Here is a 12,932-nt window from a genome sequence, read left to right as displayed (position 1 = left end):
ATGGGGCAGGGCCCGAGCACCATCGTTGGCTCCCCCGTGATTCTTATGTGCCGCCCCAGTTCTGAGCATGTGTCCACGGTGGAGCAGCGGAGGCTGGACTGGACGTCAGGGCTCCTCCCGTCTCTGGGCCTCAGTCCCTGCCCTGTAGAAGGAGGGGATTGATCACGTGACCTCCAGGGTGTCTTCTCCAGGGGCCTCTAAGGTTCTACAACTATGAGAAGGTCGTGAACAAATCTATTGCTCTTTTCCTTCTTCTGTTTTAGGCAGAATATGAAGTTACTCCGGATGAAAAACTGGGAGAAAAAGGGAAGGAAATTATGACCAAGTACCTCACCCCAAAGGTAAGAGGCTGCCCAAACCCCAAAGCAGGAGGAATATGGGCCCCCAGGTTTGTGCCAGGCCATGTGAGGAGTGCCCAGCCGGTGTTGCCGTTGGTCTCCAGATCCAGAATTCTCATCCTCCTCCAGAGGCACCCAAGCCTGGCCAGGCCAAGGCAGTGGTCCAGGCCACACCAGGCCTGGGGTGGGGAGGCCCGCTGCTTGGGGGCCCAGTCCCCTCCAGGGGCCCTCATACTTCCCACTGTTCACACCCAGGCGTTTGTGGCAGGACAGGTGGAGGCTCGGCTGAGGCAGGGATCGGAGTGCCCCGAAGAAAGGGCACAGCAGGGGTGGCTCTGAGAGGTCAGCGTGACGGGAAGGGGCCAGGGCTGATGGGAAGGAAAGGGGCTGGCTGAAGCCGCGCCGGCAGAGGCAAAGTCAGCTGAACACACAGCAGGATGCAGCATACTCTGAAGTGTTCTGGAGGACGCTCAAGGGCCTCAGGACTGGGGTCCCCCCCGTGGCCTGTGTGCACTCACGGGGGCACGGGCGCTGGATGCAGTTAAACGTGGATGCTACAGCCCCTCAGCTTGAGTTCCACTCAGGAGTCAGAGGCGGGACTGTGGACACAAGGAGTCCAGCTCACACACACCAGCTCCTCCAGCAGCAGGTGGGCTGCTGAAAGCCCCTGCTGAAGGCATCCAGGGTGACACGAGGGGATTAAACCCACAGTCGCTCCTTCCGAGTTTACAGCCAGGCCTCCTCCTCTCCCTGTACATATGGATGGTTTCTGCACAGTTTTTTTGTTGTTGTTTTGTTTTTTAAAGCTTCATTTTAATTAGCTTCATTTAAAAGAAAAAATTTATTTATTTATTTTTGGCCGTGTTGGTTCTTCGTTTCTGTGCGAGGGCTTTCTCTAGTTGTGGCGAGCGGGGGCCACTCTTCATCGCGGTGCGCGGGCCTCTCACTGTCGCGGCCTCTCCTGTTGCGGAGCACAGGCTCCAGACGCGCAGGCGCAGTAGTTGTGGCTCACGGGCGTAGTTGCTCCGCGGCATGTGGGATCTTCCCAGACCAGGGCTCGAACCTGTGTACCCTGCATTGGCAGGCGGATTCTCAACCACTGCGCCGCCAGGGAAGCCCCTCTTCACAGTCTTATATATTTTATTCACACAGCACGGAAGTCCCTTGAGTCACCTTGTTGTTCTCAGCAGGGGTCACAGGTCCTTGGCAGCTCTGCTCCCACCTCACACCCTCGCTGCCCCCTGGGATGTTAGGGAGGTCCCAGGGGCCTGAGTGCGTGACGAGGACCGCCCATGCCACACTGAGCCTTGCTCCGGAGCAGGTGTGCTCGCCTCCATGGCCTGCCGGCGGCCAGCCCAACCTCACCCCACAGGCGTCTCCGTGTCCCTTTCCCCTGCTCCTGCTGAGACACCACCCCCAGTTGCTTCCCTTTTCTGCTTCTGCTGCCGTCGTAATCATACACACCTCTTAATGGAATGGCAGGCAACCCCAGGGCCTTTGCACTTTTCAGAAGCGAGTGGATTCATGTTCATAAACTCCTCCAGACGCTGGACAGGGCTGGCTTGCTCTGCACAAGGCGTGGCGCTGGGCACACCTGGCTGCCCTCCCCATCTGCAGGGCCACCAGGCTGCGTGGCCTCGCTTTGTTCCAGGTACGGGCCTGAAAGTCTTTAGGTTGAAAATGGTCAAGGAGGAGACGTGTCTGAGCAGGGTCCCCCTTTGCCCGCAGTCGCAGCCGCTGACCTGTTGAGAGGCTGCAGGGATGTTTTCGGTCTCCTGGCCACCACTTGACACAGGGAGTCCACTCCGGGCATAACAGGCCTGAGGGGCGTAAACACCCCCGGGGGAAGAGAACAGCTCAGTGCTGAGCACCTAAAGCAAGCCAGACACCAACTAGACACTATCTGTGACGGTTCCGGCCTTCATGAGATGAGAGGTGGATAGACAGCCCTGTTTACAGGCGGCTGCCGGGGCCTAGAGCAGGGAGTGACCTGCTACGGCCGCGCGGCTGATAGACTCTTGCTGCCCTCGGCCAAGGTGGTTTCCACAGTGGCTCAGCTTTGTCCGTCCGGTTCTCCATCTGCGCCCCCCTTTCAGGCTGCCCGCCTGCTGGGGTTCCCCCTCAAACAGTGGCAACTAACGTATACTGAGGACCCAGTGTGTGCAGGCACAGCCTCACCTAGTCTTGCTGTCAACCGTGTGATGTGATTCTATTGGCTCCGTCTTGCGCGGACACGGAGCCTCAGGAGGTGCTGTCACTGTCCCAGGCGACAGCTGGGAGTTGAGCCCAGGTCGCGGTGATCCCAGAGCCTCTGGCTTTGCCCCTGTGCTGCACTGTGTCCACCGCCCGCCCCGCGCATCTGCTGGCCTGGCCAGGATCCGTGGTGAGGATGAGGTTGTTCCTTTGCCTGGCCTTGCTGCCTCGCTTGGCCTATCCAAGGGCTGCTGCAGGGGCCATTTCCCTCTCCCCCCCGCCCCCGCCGGCCGACCTTGACCAGAAGCCTCTTCTCACAGACCCCAGTCGGGGCCCCTCCCTACCCCTGCTCAGCGCTGCCTCTATCTCCTGGAGGGGTGGGGCCCAGCCTCCCCGGCAGCTCAGACCGTTTCACAGGTGCCTCAGAGCTTGCCAGCATTTTTTCCTTAAGTTCCTCAATTTAAAAAATTTAAACCACAGCATATGTTATGGCCCGGGGGCCTGGGGAAGGTGGTCGAAGCGGTCCCGTGGGTTGACTGTTTTCCAATAATAAGTGTTGCGCTGCCTTCCTAGTCCTTCCTGCAGTCACTCTCCCAGGAGCCTGTGTTACTTCTCAGTGCTGCGGATACCCCGGGTGCTGGGGAGTGAGCGCTGGGAGAGGAGCCACGTGGCTGAGGCCCCAGCACTGGCTCTGAGGCCTTCGAACGACCCCCAGGACCCCTGTCCCCAAACCCAGGTAGTCCTTACCTTGTACCCACTCCTCAAGGTGCAGCTCATGTGTCTCGGCTCCAGGCGGCATTTTCCAAAGGGTAGAAGGTGGAACACTGGCCATTCGAGAGGCTCTGGGAAAAAAAACACCTCTGTGGACAATTACCTGTGGGCAGCACTGCTCGCCGGGTCTCTCCCGTGTAAAGATTCACCCAGCCTGTGAGCATGTTAAAGGCTCTGAGAAGTCCCTCAGTAAAGAAACCTGCTTAACTGCTAATAAAGCATTTCCCAAACTTTTTCTTTTTTCCAATTTCACATCCTGCTGAATACATCTTGGGCTGCAGAGCACATGCAGGGGTCTTCACGACCTGGCCTCCAGTTTCCTCTCCCAAAGGCCCCACGCTGGGCTCCAGCCACGCCACCTCCCAGCCTCATCTTGATGTCCCCATCTCGTCACCCTTGTCCATCTGTTCCCTGCAAGGCCCCGCACCCGGAAGGAGCTGCCACCCCCACCCTGTCTTTCTGCCACTGTGTCTCTGCTTCTCCGCACAGAGCCTCTTCTGCCTCTGGTCAGAAGCCATCGCTCCCACCTGGGTGGTCTCCCAGCTCGCCGCTCTGTCATGCCTCTGCAGGTCCGTGGGGTCAGTGCTTCCATGCCCTGGAGAAGGTGGCTCCTGAGGACCCCACCTTCCAAAGGGGGTGACAGCACGTCAACAGATCGGTGGAATGCAGTGTGATGGGAGCAGTGGCTGACGGTGCACAGGGAAGTGTGAGGGTGGGAAGGTCTAGACCTGCGTGGGCGAGCCAGGGAGCCATCTGGGAGTGGATGCAGCTGAATCGAATTTCAATGTGATGCTGAGGGGAAGCCAGGTGCGAGTGAAAGGAAAGGAGAAGGGCCTTTCATGCGCAAAGGTCTAGAGCAGGGGCTCTCACCTGGGGACGTTTTGCCCTCCCCCGCGCCCCGCCCCGGGGACATTTGGCTGTGTCTGGAGATCATTTTGGTGGACACAACTGGGGGTATGTGCTACTGGCATCTAACGCACATGGGCAGGGGTACAGCTGAGCATCCTGCGATGCAAGGATGGCCCCCACCACGAAGAGTTATCTGGCCCCAAATGTCAGGAGTGCTGAGGGTGAGAGGCCTTGGTGCAGAGGTGGGAAAGGGTGTGTGTGTGGGGGAGAGGTCAGTGTTACAGGGGCCCTCTGGGTGGCAGGACCTGGAAAACCATGGTGGGGAGTCTGACATCATCCTAAGGGCAGTGGGGAGCCCCTAGGGCTCTGAATGCCATTTGCAGTTTAGGATGGTCTCTCCCCCAAAGCAGAGGAGAAAGGGGAGGGGGAGGGCTGGAGGCAGGAGGCCATCCCGGGAGCTGCTGCCGCAGCTGGGGCAGGAGGGGGGGGATGGGGGGGAAGACACAAGGGCCTTGGGAAATGTTGGGGGAAGGAGCTCTCGGGGGGGGGGGGTGGCAGGTGTGGGGCATGAGGAAAGGGAACAAGAGGAATCCCAAGTGACTCTCTGGTTTCCATCTCAAGTCACTGAGCGGGTGCAGGTGCCCCCAGGAAAGGCACGGTACCCAGGATGAGAGCCATTGCTATAGGTGGCCAGGCTAGTAGCTCACTGGGCAGATATGATGGCATCTGTTGTCTGTGTCCCCTGCCCCGTGCACAGTGTTGGACACATGGCTCTCATTCATTGTGCGTTGGTTTGAATGAGACAATGAGGGACCCTGGGAAGCTTCCCTCTATGGGCCCCTTCCCTCTCCCACCTCAAGTCTCTTTCTGGCGAGCTGACACGTGGCTGGCCTGTGTCCCCCAGTGTCTGACAGAGTGTGTTTGCTGAGAGTCTGGCTGAAAATCCTGCTCAAAGTCAAAGCTCATGCCCGGAGCCGGATTCTCGCTCCCCGTGCGATGATGCTCTCCAAACCCTGGCTTGAAGGCATCCATCTCAGAGGCCAAGTCCTCTCTTTGGACACTGCCCAGAATCCTGCATCAGTTGCCCGTACACAGCCAGCCTTGCTCTGGGGGCAGTTAGAGGACAGCAGCCCGGGGTGGGCTTTGGGGTGGGCTGAAAGCTGTTGAGATGTGACACAAAGGCAGCGGAGTGCTGTGAGGACGTGAGTTTTAGGACCTGGTAGACTCGGGTTGGAAGCCAGGCTTGGCCTCTTTTAGCTGAGTGGCCTTGGGAAAGTTACTTAACCTCCCGGAACCTCAGGCTGCTCCTCTGTCCAGTGGGCGAGGGTCATAAATACCAGCAGGACAGAGCCTAGGAGCTGGTACGAATAAGACCCTCCCTAAGCAGGGGCTCTCATCTGACTTTCCCTCTTCCTAGTCTGTGTTTTCAAATTCAGGCCGTTGAATGAGGAAATCATTCAGACGTGAACTCCAGCTGTGGAGTTGTGAGAGGCCAAGGAGGGGTCCACAGGGTCCTCGGCCTCAGAGGGCTGGCCAGAGAGACTGGCCAACAGTAATGCATTGGTCAGGATGATTAATGCTAGCTGCCACAACAAACAAACCCCAAATCTCAGGGGCTTCACACACCAGAAATTTCTTTCTTTCTCATGCCTGCTCTGCCTGGGTCTCTTCTGGATGAAGATCAGGGGTCCTGGCTGCTTTGGTGTCTCCGCCACCAAAGGGGAAGAGAGGAGTGAAAGACGGACATGAGCTTTAACTGCCTTGGTCCCGATGTGACACATCACTTTCTCTCTGTCCACTGACCAGCAAGGAAGCCTGGGGGATTCAGGGGAGCATATGGAAAATTGCTTCCTGCCTACGTTTCCTCAACCCCAAGCTGAAAACATTGTCTGTTTGGCACGCTAATTTCTAGGGCTGGTGAGACAGCTCAGAGAAGCTGCCCAGAAGCTGGTCGAATCAGACATGTGTGCTGGGCTCTGTAGAGATCTGGGCAGCTCACTTTCCAGGTACCTACAGATCAGAGGTGATACAGGTGGCAGGTATTCAGGTGCAGGATTGCTCTGAGCTGGAGATGGACCAGGAAATATTCCTAATTATAATAAATAATAATAATGGATGATCCTGAAAACAGTATTATATATCATTCATCACTACAGACATCATTTTTAAAATACTAGCTCATGGGGACTTCCCTGGTGGTCCAGTGGTTGAGAATCCATCTTGCAATGCAGGGCACGCCAGTTCGATCCCTGGTCGGGGAACTAAGATCCCACATGCCGCGGGGCAACTAAGCCCACGCGCCGCAGCTAGAGAGAAGTGCAAACACTGCAACGAAGAGCCCGCGCACCGCAACTAAGACCCAATGCAGTCAACAAATTAAAAAAAAAATGAAGTTTAAAAAAATAAAATAAAATATTAGCTTATGGAGCTATAATTCACATATCATAAAATTTACTCTTTTAAAGTCCACAGTTCAATGGTTTTTAAAATAGTCACAGAATTGTGCAACTATCACCACTCTCTGATTCCAGGACATTTTATCTCCCTGAGTAGAAACCCCGTACTCATCGCCATCACTCCCTATTTCCTTTTCTTCCCACCCCAGGCAACCGCTAATCTACTTTCTGTCTCTATGGGTTTGCCAGTTCTGGGCATTTCATATAAGTAGAATCATACAGTATGTGGACTTTTGTGACTGACTTCTTTCACTTAGCATGTTTTCAAGGTTCCTCCATGTGGTAGCAGGTATCAGTATTTCATTCCTTTTTATGGCTGGATAATATTCCATTTTAATGGATAAACCACATTTTATTTATCTTCTCATCAACTGATAGACACTTGGATGTTTCTGCTTTTGGGCTATTATGAATAATGCTGCCATGAACATCCATGCACAAGTTTTTGCATGGGCATATTTTTAAATTTCTCTTGGGTATATACTTAGGAGTGGAATTGCTGGGTCACATGGTAACTTGATATTTAATCAGTTGAGGAATGGCCAGGCTGTTTTCAAAGTGGCAGCACCATTTGACATTCCTACCAGCAGTGTATGAAGGTTCCAATCTCTCCACATCCTCTCCAACGCTTGGCATATTCCCTCTTCTTTTTTCATCCTAGTGGGTGTGAAGTGGTATCTCATTGTGGTTTTGATTTGCATTTCCCTAATGACTTATGATGTTGAGCACCTTTTCATATGCTTATTGGCCATTTGTATATCGTCTTTGGAGAAAAGTCTATTCAAATCCTTTGCCCGTTTTTAAATTGGGTCGTTTATCTTATTAATGTTGAATCCTAAGGGTTCTTTTTTTTTTTTTTTTTTTTTTTGGCTGTGTTGGGTCTTCGTTGCTGCACGGGGGCTTACTCTTCCTTGCGGTGTGGGCTTCTCATTGCAGGGGCTTCTCTTGTTACAGAGCACGGGCTCTAGGTGCAGGGGCTTCCGTAGTTGTGGCTCGCGGGCTCTAGAGCGCAGGCTCAGTCGTTGTGGCTCACAGGCTTAGTTGCTCTGAGTCATGTGGGATCTTCCCGGACCAGGGATCGAACCCATGTCCCCTGCATTGGCAGGCAGATTCTTATCCACTGCACCACCAGGGAAGCCCCTAAGCGTTCTTTTTATGTTCTAGGTACAAGTCCTTTATCAGATATGTGATTTGCAGATACTTTCTCTCAGTCTGTGGGTTGTCTCTTTACTTTCTTGATGGTGTCCTTTGAAACACAAAGATTTTTCATTTTGATGACATTCGGACTCATTTTTGTTAGGCCCATAAATAGGCCTGTTAGACACGTTAGGCCCATAAATCTCTCTTCCTCTGCAAAACCAAAGCCCCATCGCCTGTTGTAAAGGGCAGGGCCAGGTCTGGTCCTCCACCAATATTCCACGCCTTCTCCTGGTTGACATGACCACATTCTTTAGGCTGTTGTCCGGGTCTAGCACTGCAACGACCTGCTCTTGGATCTTCCTAGCAACTCCCCAAGATGGGTATTAGTGCGTCTGTTTTACAGATCAGGCACCTGAGGTTTGGGAAGGGAAGAGGCTGGCTTAGAATAGCGGAGGCGGGGCTTTAAAGGAGCTTCTTAGTGTCCTGCTTCGGCAGTGTGCTGTAGGACATCTTGCTCTGTTCATTGTGCCCGTCAGCAGCTCTGCCAGGTCTCCACTCCAATCACTAAGGCCTGGCAGGTGGCACCCAGTTTCAATGTGGTTTTGCTAGGAAGTGTCAGTGGATGCCAGGCGGAAGCTCAGACCTGGCAGAGGGTCCTGTTGAAAGGGCCTGCGTGGGCTTCTTCCGACAATGAGGTGGGCGGGTGGGTTGGGACAGGTTTCTGACGAGAACCCGCCTGGCATCCTCTGTGGGATCCTGGGAATGCCCCAGAGCAGGCAGCTCTTGGAGGGCATTTCTTGCCGGAGGTCCACTGGCAGGATGGCGTTCTCTGGGCCCTCCAGAGATGCGGGCCTCTTTGTTTCTGAAAACAATGGTAGGCTAGGGCAGGGAAGTTTGTTCTTGTTAAGGGGGAAACTACCCATCAACCTGAGTTTCTGCACAAAAGAAATCTATTCCTAGTGCTTGTTTGGCTCTCCGGGAAACATCTACTTTTCAAAAAGTAAGGAGCTTGAATGAAAGGAAATAATAATTATTCCAAGTTCCTCTTTCTCTGGCCCCCGGTCACAGCCTCACTTCACTGGCACCTCCCCCTACCCCACCCAGGCAGTAGCATAGGGTCTGAGCTAAACCAAACAGCTGGTTTCTCGAAAGGGGACAGCTCCTCGGCCTCTGGGGCAGTCAGAGGCTTCAATCTTTGTCTTCAGGGGCACATGGAACCCAGTTCTGCCACTTTCCAGTGGGGCATGTTTGGAGCCTCAGTTTCCCCATCTGAGTATGGGGATGATAACAGTGGTGCTCAAATGGGCTCATTTTTCTTTAAATCAACTCATCTTTTAACTTGAAATAAATGAGTTTCAAAAGGAAACTTTGTTATCAGGAATTACCTGGAAAGCCAGTATTGATTTGCTGTACATAAAGATAACTGGAAAAGTTATCCTAGCTGGGTACTCTTTTGCTTACCTAATGCTCGGAGCCTCCTTTCTCTTTGTTTCTGAAGGGCAAGTAGTGAGTATTAGAGACAGGTTAGCAAGATGGTAGGTAGCATCACACTGAGACTTTCTTCTTGATGATGGGGGACTTGAAAGAAAATTGAAAAGGGAATAGTTTTTTCACTGAGTGATTCAGTATTATTTAATTGTGTCCCTGTACCTCGAGGCTAAGACCACTTCATCATCTTTAGAAAATGCTGGGCTGTTTACTTCCCAGCTATGATGCATTTTAGAAATGCTGGCTTGTTGTTGGAAGAGACAGCATGACCTAAAGCAAAGGGCCCTAGGACTGAGGCTCGCTCCTGGATCTCCCTTCCTGGGATCTGGGGCCCTGAGGAGCTAGCTTAGCATCCATCTAACCATCTAACCAACACTTGGTCTCCAGGGACCCAAGGCCATGGAATACGGGTGGCCCGGGTAATGCCTCCCTTCCACGTGCCTGGCCTGCCCTCCAGGGGTTTGAGCTCCCTGCTTCTGGCCCCAGAGCCAGCTGTTCATCTCTGCTAAGATCACCTGGCTCTTGTCTGCCTCCCTGCAGCCCAAACGGCATCTCCATCCTGTTGTCAGTGAATCTGGTGAGCTCAGAATCCACCTTTGCTTGAACCCCTCCTGGGCAGGGTCTGGCTGGAAGGGTCCAGCTGGAAGGACCTGTGGGGCATGGACCCCAGGTTTTCCCACTTCCTGCCACAGCACTGCAAGACGTCTCAAGGCTGGAAGAGGGTTGAAAAGAAAACTTAAGAAAGGAACTTCCTGGGAACAGCTCTTACTGTGTGCCAAACACTGTTCTCAGGGCTTTGAATAACTCACTTAATCCTCATATCTACCCCATAGATTATTATCTCCATTTTCAAGATAAGGAGGTGAAGACACAGAGAGGTTAAGTAACTTGCTCAAGGTCACACAGCTGGGATGGAGGAAGCTGAGACTTCGGGGTCTGTGCTCTTGACCCTTCCCCATCCTGCTCTCCTAAGATAACCTAACCCGGCTCCCTGCCTTGAGCTCCACTCACATCTCTTCTTGATTGAAGGACTGTTAATGACCAGTCCTTTGGAGACTGGCAAACCAGTGCCATTTGGAGAGCAGCAGGGCTCCTGGGTCACTTCAAGTTTTGCCCCCAGCACCCAGCACTACATGGCTCCCCATGGAGTGCCCCTGCTGCTTGAGCCAGCAATCCTGGTACGTTGGGAGATGACTCCATAGCCCATCCTCAGGGACTGTTCCTCTAGTTCATCCCAAGGGGAAAGAGGACACCACCTAGAGTAGGCTACAGCACCCAGGGGATCTCAGGGGCCACCCGGTCCAAGGCTTTGCATGCAGTTTTAGCTGTAGATTTCCAGATGCAAAGACACGCAGGTCTGCTGTGGTCGACTAGCTTAGGGCAGGGCCCCCTTTGCTCCCTTCCCCGTCCTGGGCCCTGGCTTTGAGAAGAACACTTGTGGCTCCTTGGAACCCAGTTTTAAAACTACTGGGCTAAGCCAAACTCCTCATTTCCTAGATGAGGGAACTGAGGCTCAAAGAGGAGCTGGACCCCTGAAGGGTCATACAGCTGGAGGAGGAGAATGGAACGTTCCTCGCTGGGCTTTCCACACCCCTGTGCTGCAAGTATGGCGCAAAGGCACGGAAAGGAATGCTTCCTGACTTCATTTACCACCTCCCACCTGGTTGGCCTGCAGCTGGGCCTGAATTCCCCCGAGGCTCTTATTCTTTGCGTCAGTATTTGTCTAGATGCTGAGACATTGGTAGTGTGCCAGCAAAGCAGAGAAGGCTGCTGGTGCCGAAAGTTCTACCATTTAAGTATCCACGCTTTTTAAATGGAGATGCCCTTGAGGGGCATCACTGAATCTAACCCTCTCACACTCCTTTACTAAGGGTGGGTGTTAAAGGGGGAGGTGGGGCAAAGTGACATTATTTTAGCACCTACAGTATGCATACATCTTTATCGCATCCTGTCTTCATGACATTCATTTGTAGTAGACACGTTTGTCCCTGTTCTACCTTGGGTAAAGGCCTTCAGCTGTTAAGAGTGAAAGCTGGGAGAATTGAAAACAGGGACTGACACAGATCCTTGTATGCAAACATCCATAGCAGCATTATTCACAATAGCCGAAAAGTAGAAACAACTCGAGTGTCCATTGACGGATGAAAGGATAAGCAGAATGTGGTGTCACGACACAGTGGAATATTATTCAGCCATAAATAGGAATAAGTCTTGACACATGCTACGGCACGAATGAATCTTGAAAACATTATGCTAAGTGAAAGAAGCCAGACATAAAAGGCCACGTATTGCGTGATTCCACTTTTCTGAAATGTCTAGAATAGGCAAATTCAGTGAGACAGAAAGTAAATTAGAGCTTACCAGGGACTTGTTGGAGGGAGGGATGGGGAGTTATTGCTTAATGGGTATAGAGTTTCTGTTTGGGATGATGGAAAAAAAGTGGGAAAAGATGGTGGTGATAGTGGACATTATGAATGTAATTAATGCTGTGGAATCGTCCGCTTACAAGTGGTTAAAATGGCCATTTTTCTGTTACGTCTATTTTACCACAATAAAAGAGAAAGAACAACAACAGAAGAAAGGTGATGATGAGATATAACCTCGGTCTGTCCGATTCTAGAACCTGGGATCTTTCTTTTCCACTGTGTCTTCTTCTCAGAGGTTAACCAAAGACAAAATCCCCCGAATCACCTTCCCAGCTGCTGTACGAAGCAGCAAGTCCGGGAGGGCAGGTGGGTTGGAGGATGTGCACACTGGCTGGTCCCTCCTGTGCCGGGTCCACCTTCTGGCTCCAAACCTTCGCGCCGTGTCATTAGCTTTTCCTCATGTCACAATCTCCCTGCACAACATTTTTAAAGACTGTGTAATTGTCCTTCAAATAGATACATTTATTTCTCTCTCCCAACCTTTCCTGGAAAACACATCCTCTTTGACTGATGTCTTTGGGCCCCTCTTGACATCCTTGAGGCTGCTCTGCCAGCTGGGGCTCCCCAGAGCAGGCCGGAGCATGCCCATTGGGGTCCCTCTTCCTTTCTTGTGACCTTCCAGGTCGGAAAGTTGGATGTTCCTTCGATGCCAGTGGAGCCGGCGCTACCTCTGACCCCCATTCCTGTGTGTGTGTGTGTAGTGTTTCCTGACCAGGATTCCTCTTTTTAGAGTGTCTGGAGATAGAGAAACCAGCCACAGGCTTCCTGAGGACAGCCTCCCCTCAGCCTTGCCCTGGGTAGGCAGCCCTGGGTAGGTCTCTGTGGTGCCTGTGCTCGGCTGAATCCGTGTGGCCTGACAGGCCCTCCCTGACCGTGGGCCTTGGGCAGAGAAATGACATCATGGGGGTTTCAGTCGAATTCCCTGGATCTTAGGAGATTTCTGCCCCTCCTTCATTCCCAAGCCGCGTGGAATGAAATCTTGACTGGAGAAAAATCTTCCCGTGCCAAGGTATTTCCAACACGGCTTCAAATTGAAGCCGGTCTGGAGGCTGTGGACCGGGAGGGTGTTCTGGAAGGTGGGGAGTCAGCTTGCTGTGCTCTCACCTCTCATGCACGAGGAACGAGGGACACTCCCGGCCGTGAGCGTTCTGCACCTCAGCCCCTTAGGACCCAAGTTCTACCCGTGAATTACCTGCACGTGGCCGCCCTGACCCAGAGCAGAGTTGGCCGAATTCAAACCGCTTGCCAGGAAAAACCCTGCCTCTCTGGGT

General features: G+C 53.0%; 1 protein-coding gene across 3 annotated transcripts in view; it reads left to right on the top strand.

Annotated features, from left to right (window-relative positions):
- The window catches only part of GRK5 (G protein-coupled receptor kinase 5), a 224,512-nt gene that overhangs the window by 169,206 nt on the left and 42,374 nt on the right, over positions 1-12,932 (top strand). For all 3 annotated transcript variants that reach the window (XM_060033979.1, XM_060033978.1, XM_060033980.1), the window contains one exon: positions 264-341. In XM_060033979.1, the coding sequence (XP_059889962.1) occupies positions 264-341 (78 nt within the window). The remainder of the gene's footprint in view (positions 1-263; positions 342-12,932) is intronic.

Source organism: Delphinus delphis, chromosome 16 (assembly GCF_949987515.2).
Source record: "Delphinus delphis chromosome 16, mDelDel1.2, whole genome shotgun sequence".
In the NCBI taxonomy this organism is placed as follows: Eukaryota; Metazoa; Chordata; class Mammalia; order Artiodactyla; family Delphinidae; genus Delphinus; species Delphinus delphis.
This window is presented reverse-complemented; position numbering and strand designations above follow the sequence as displayed.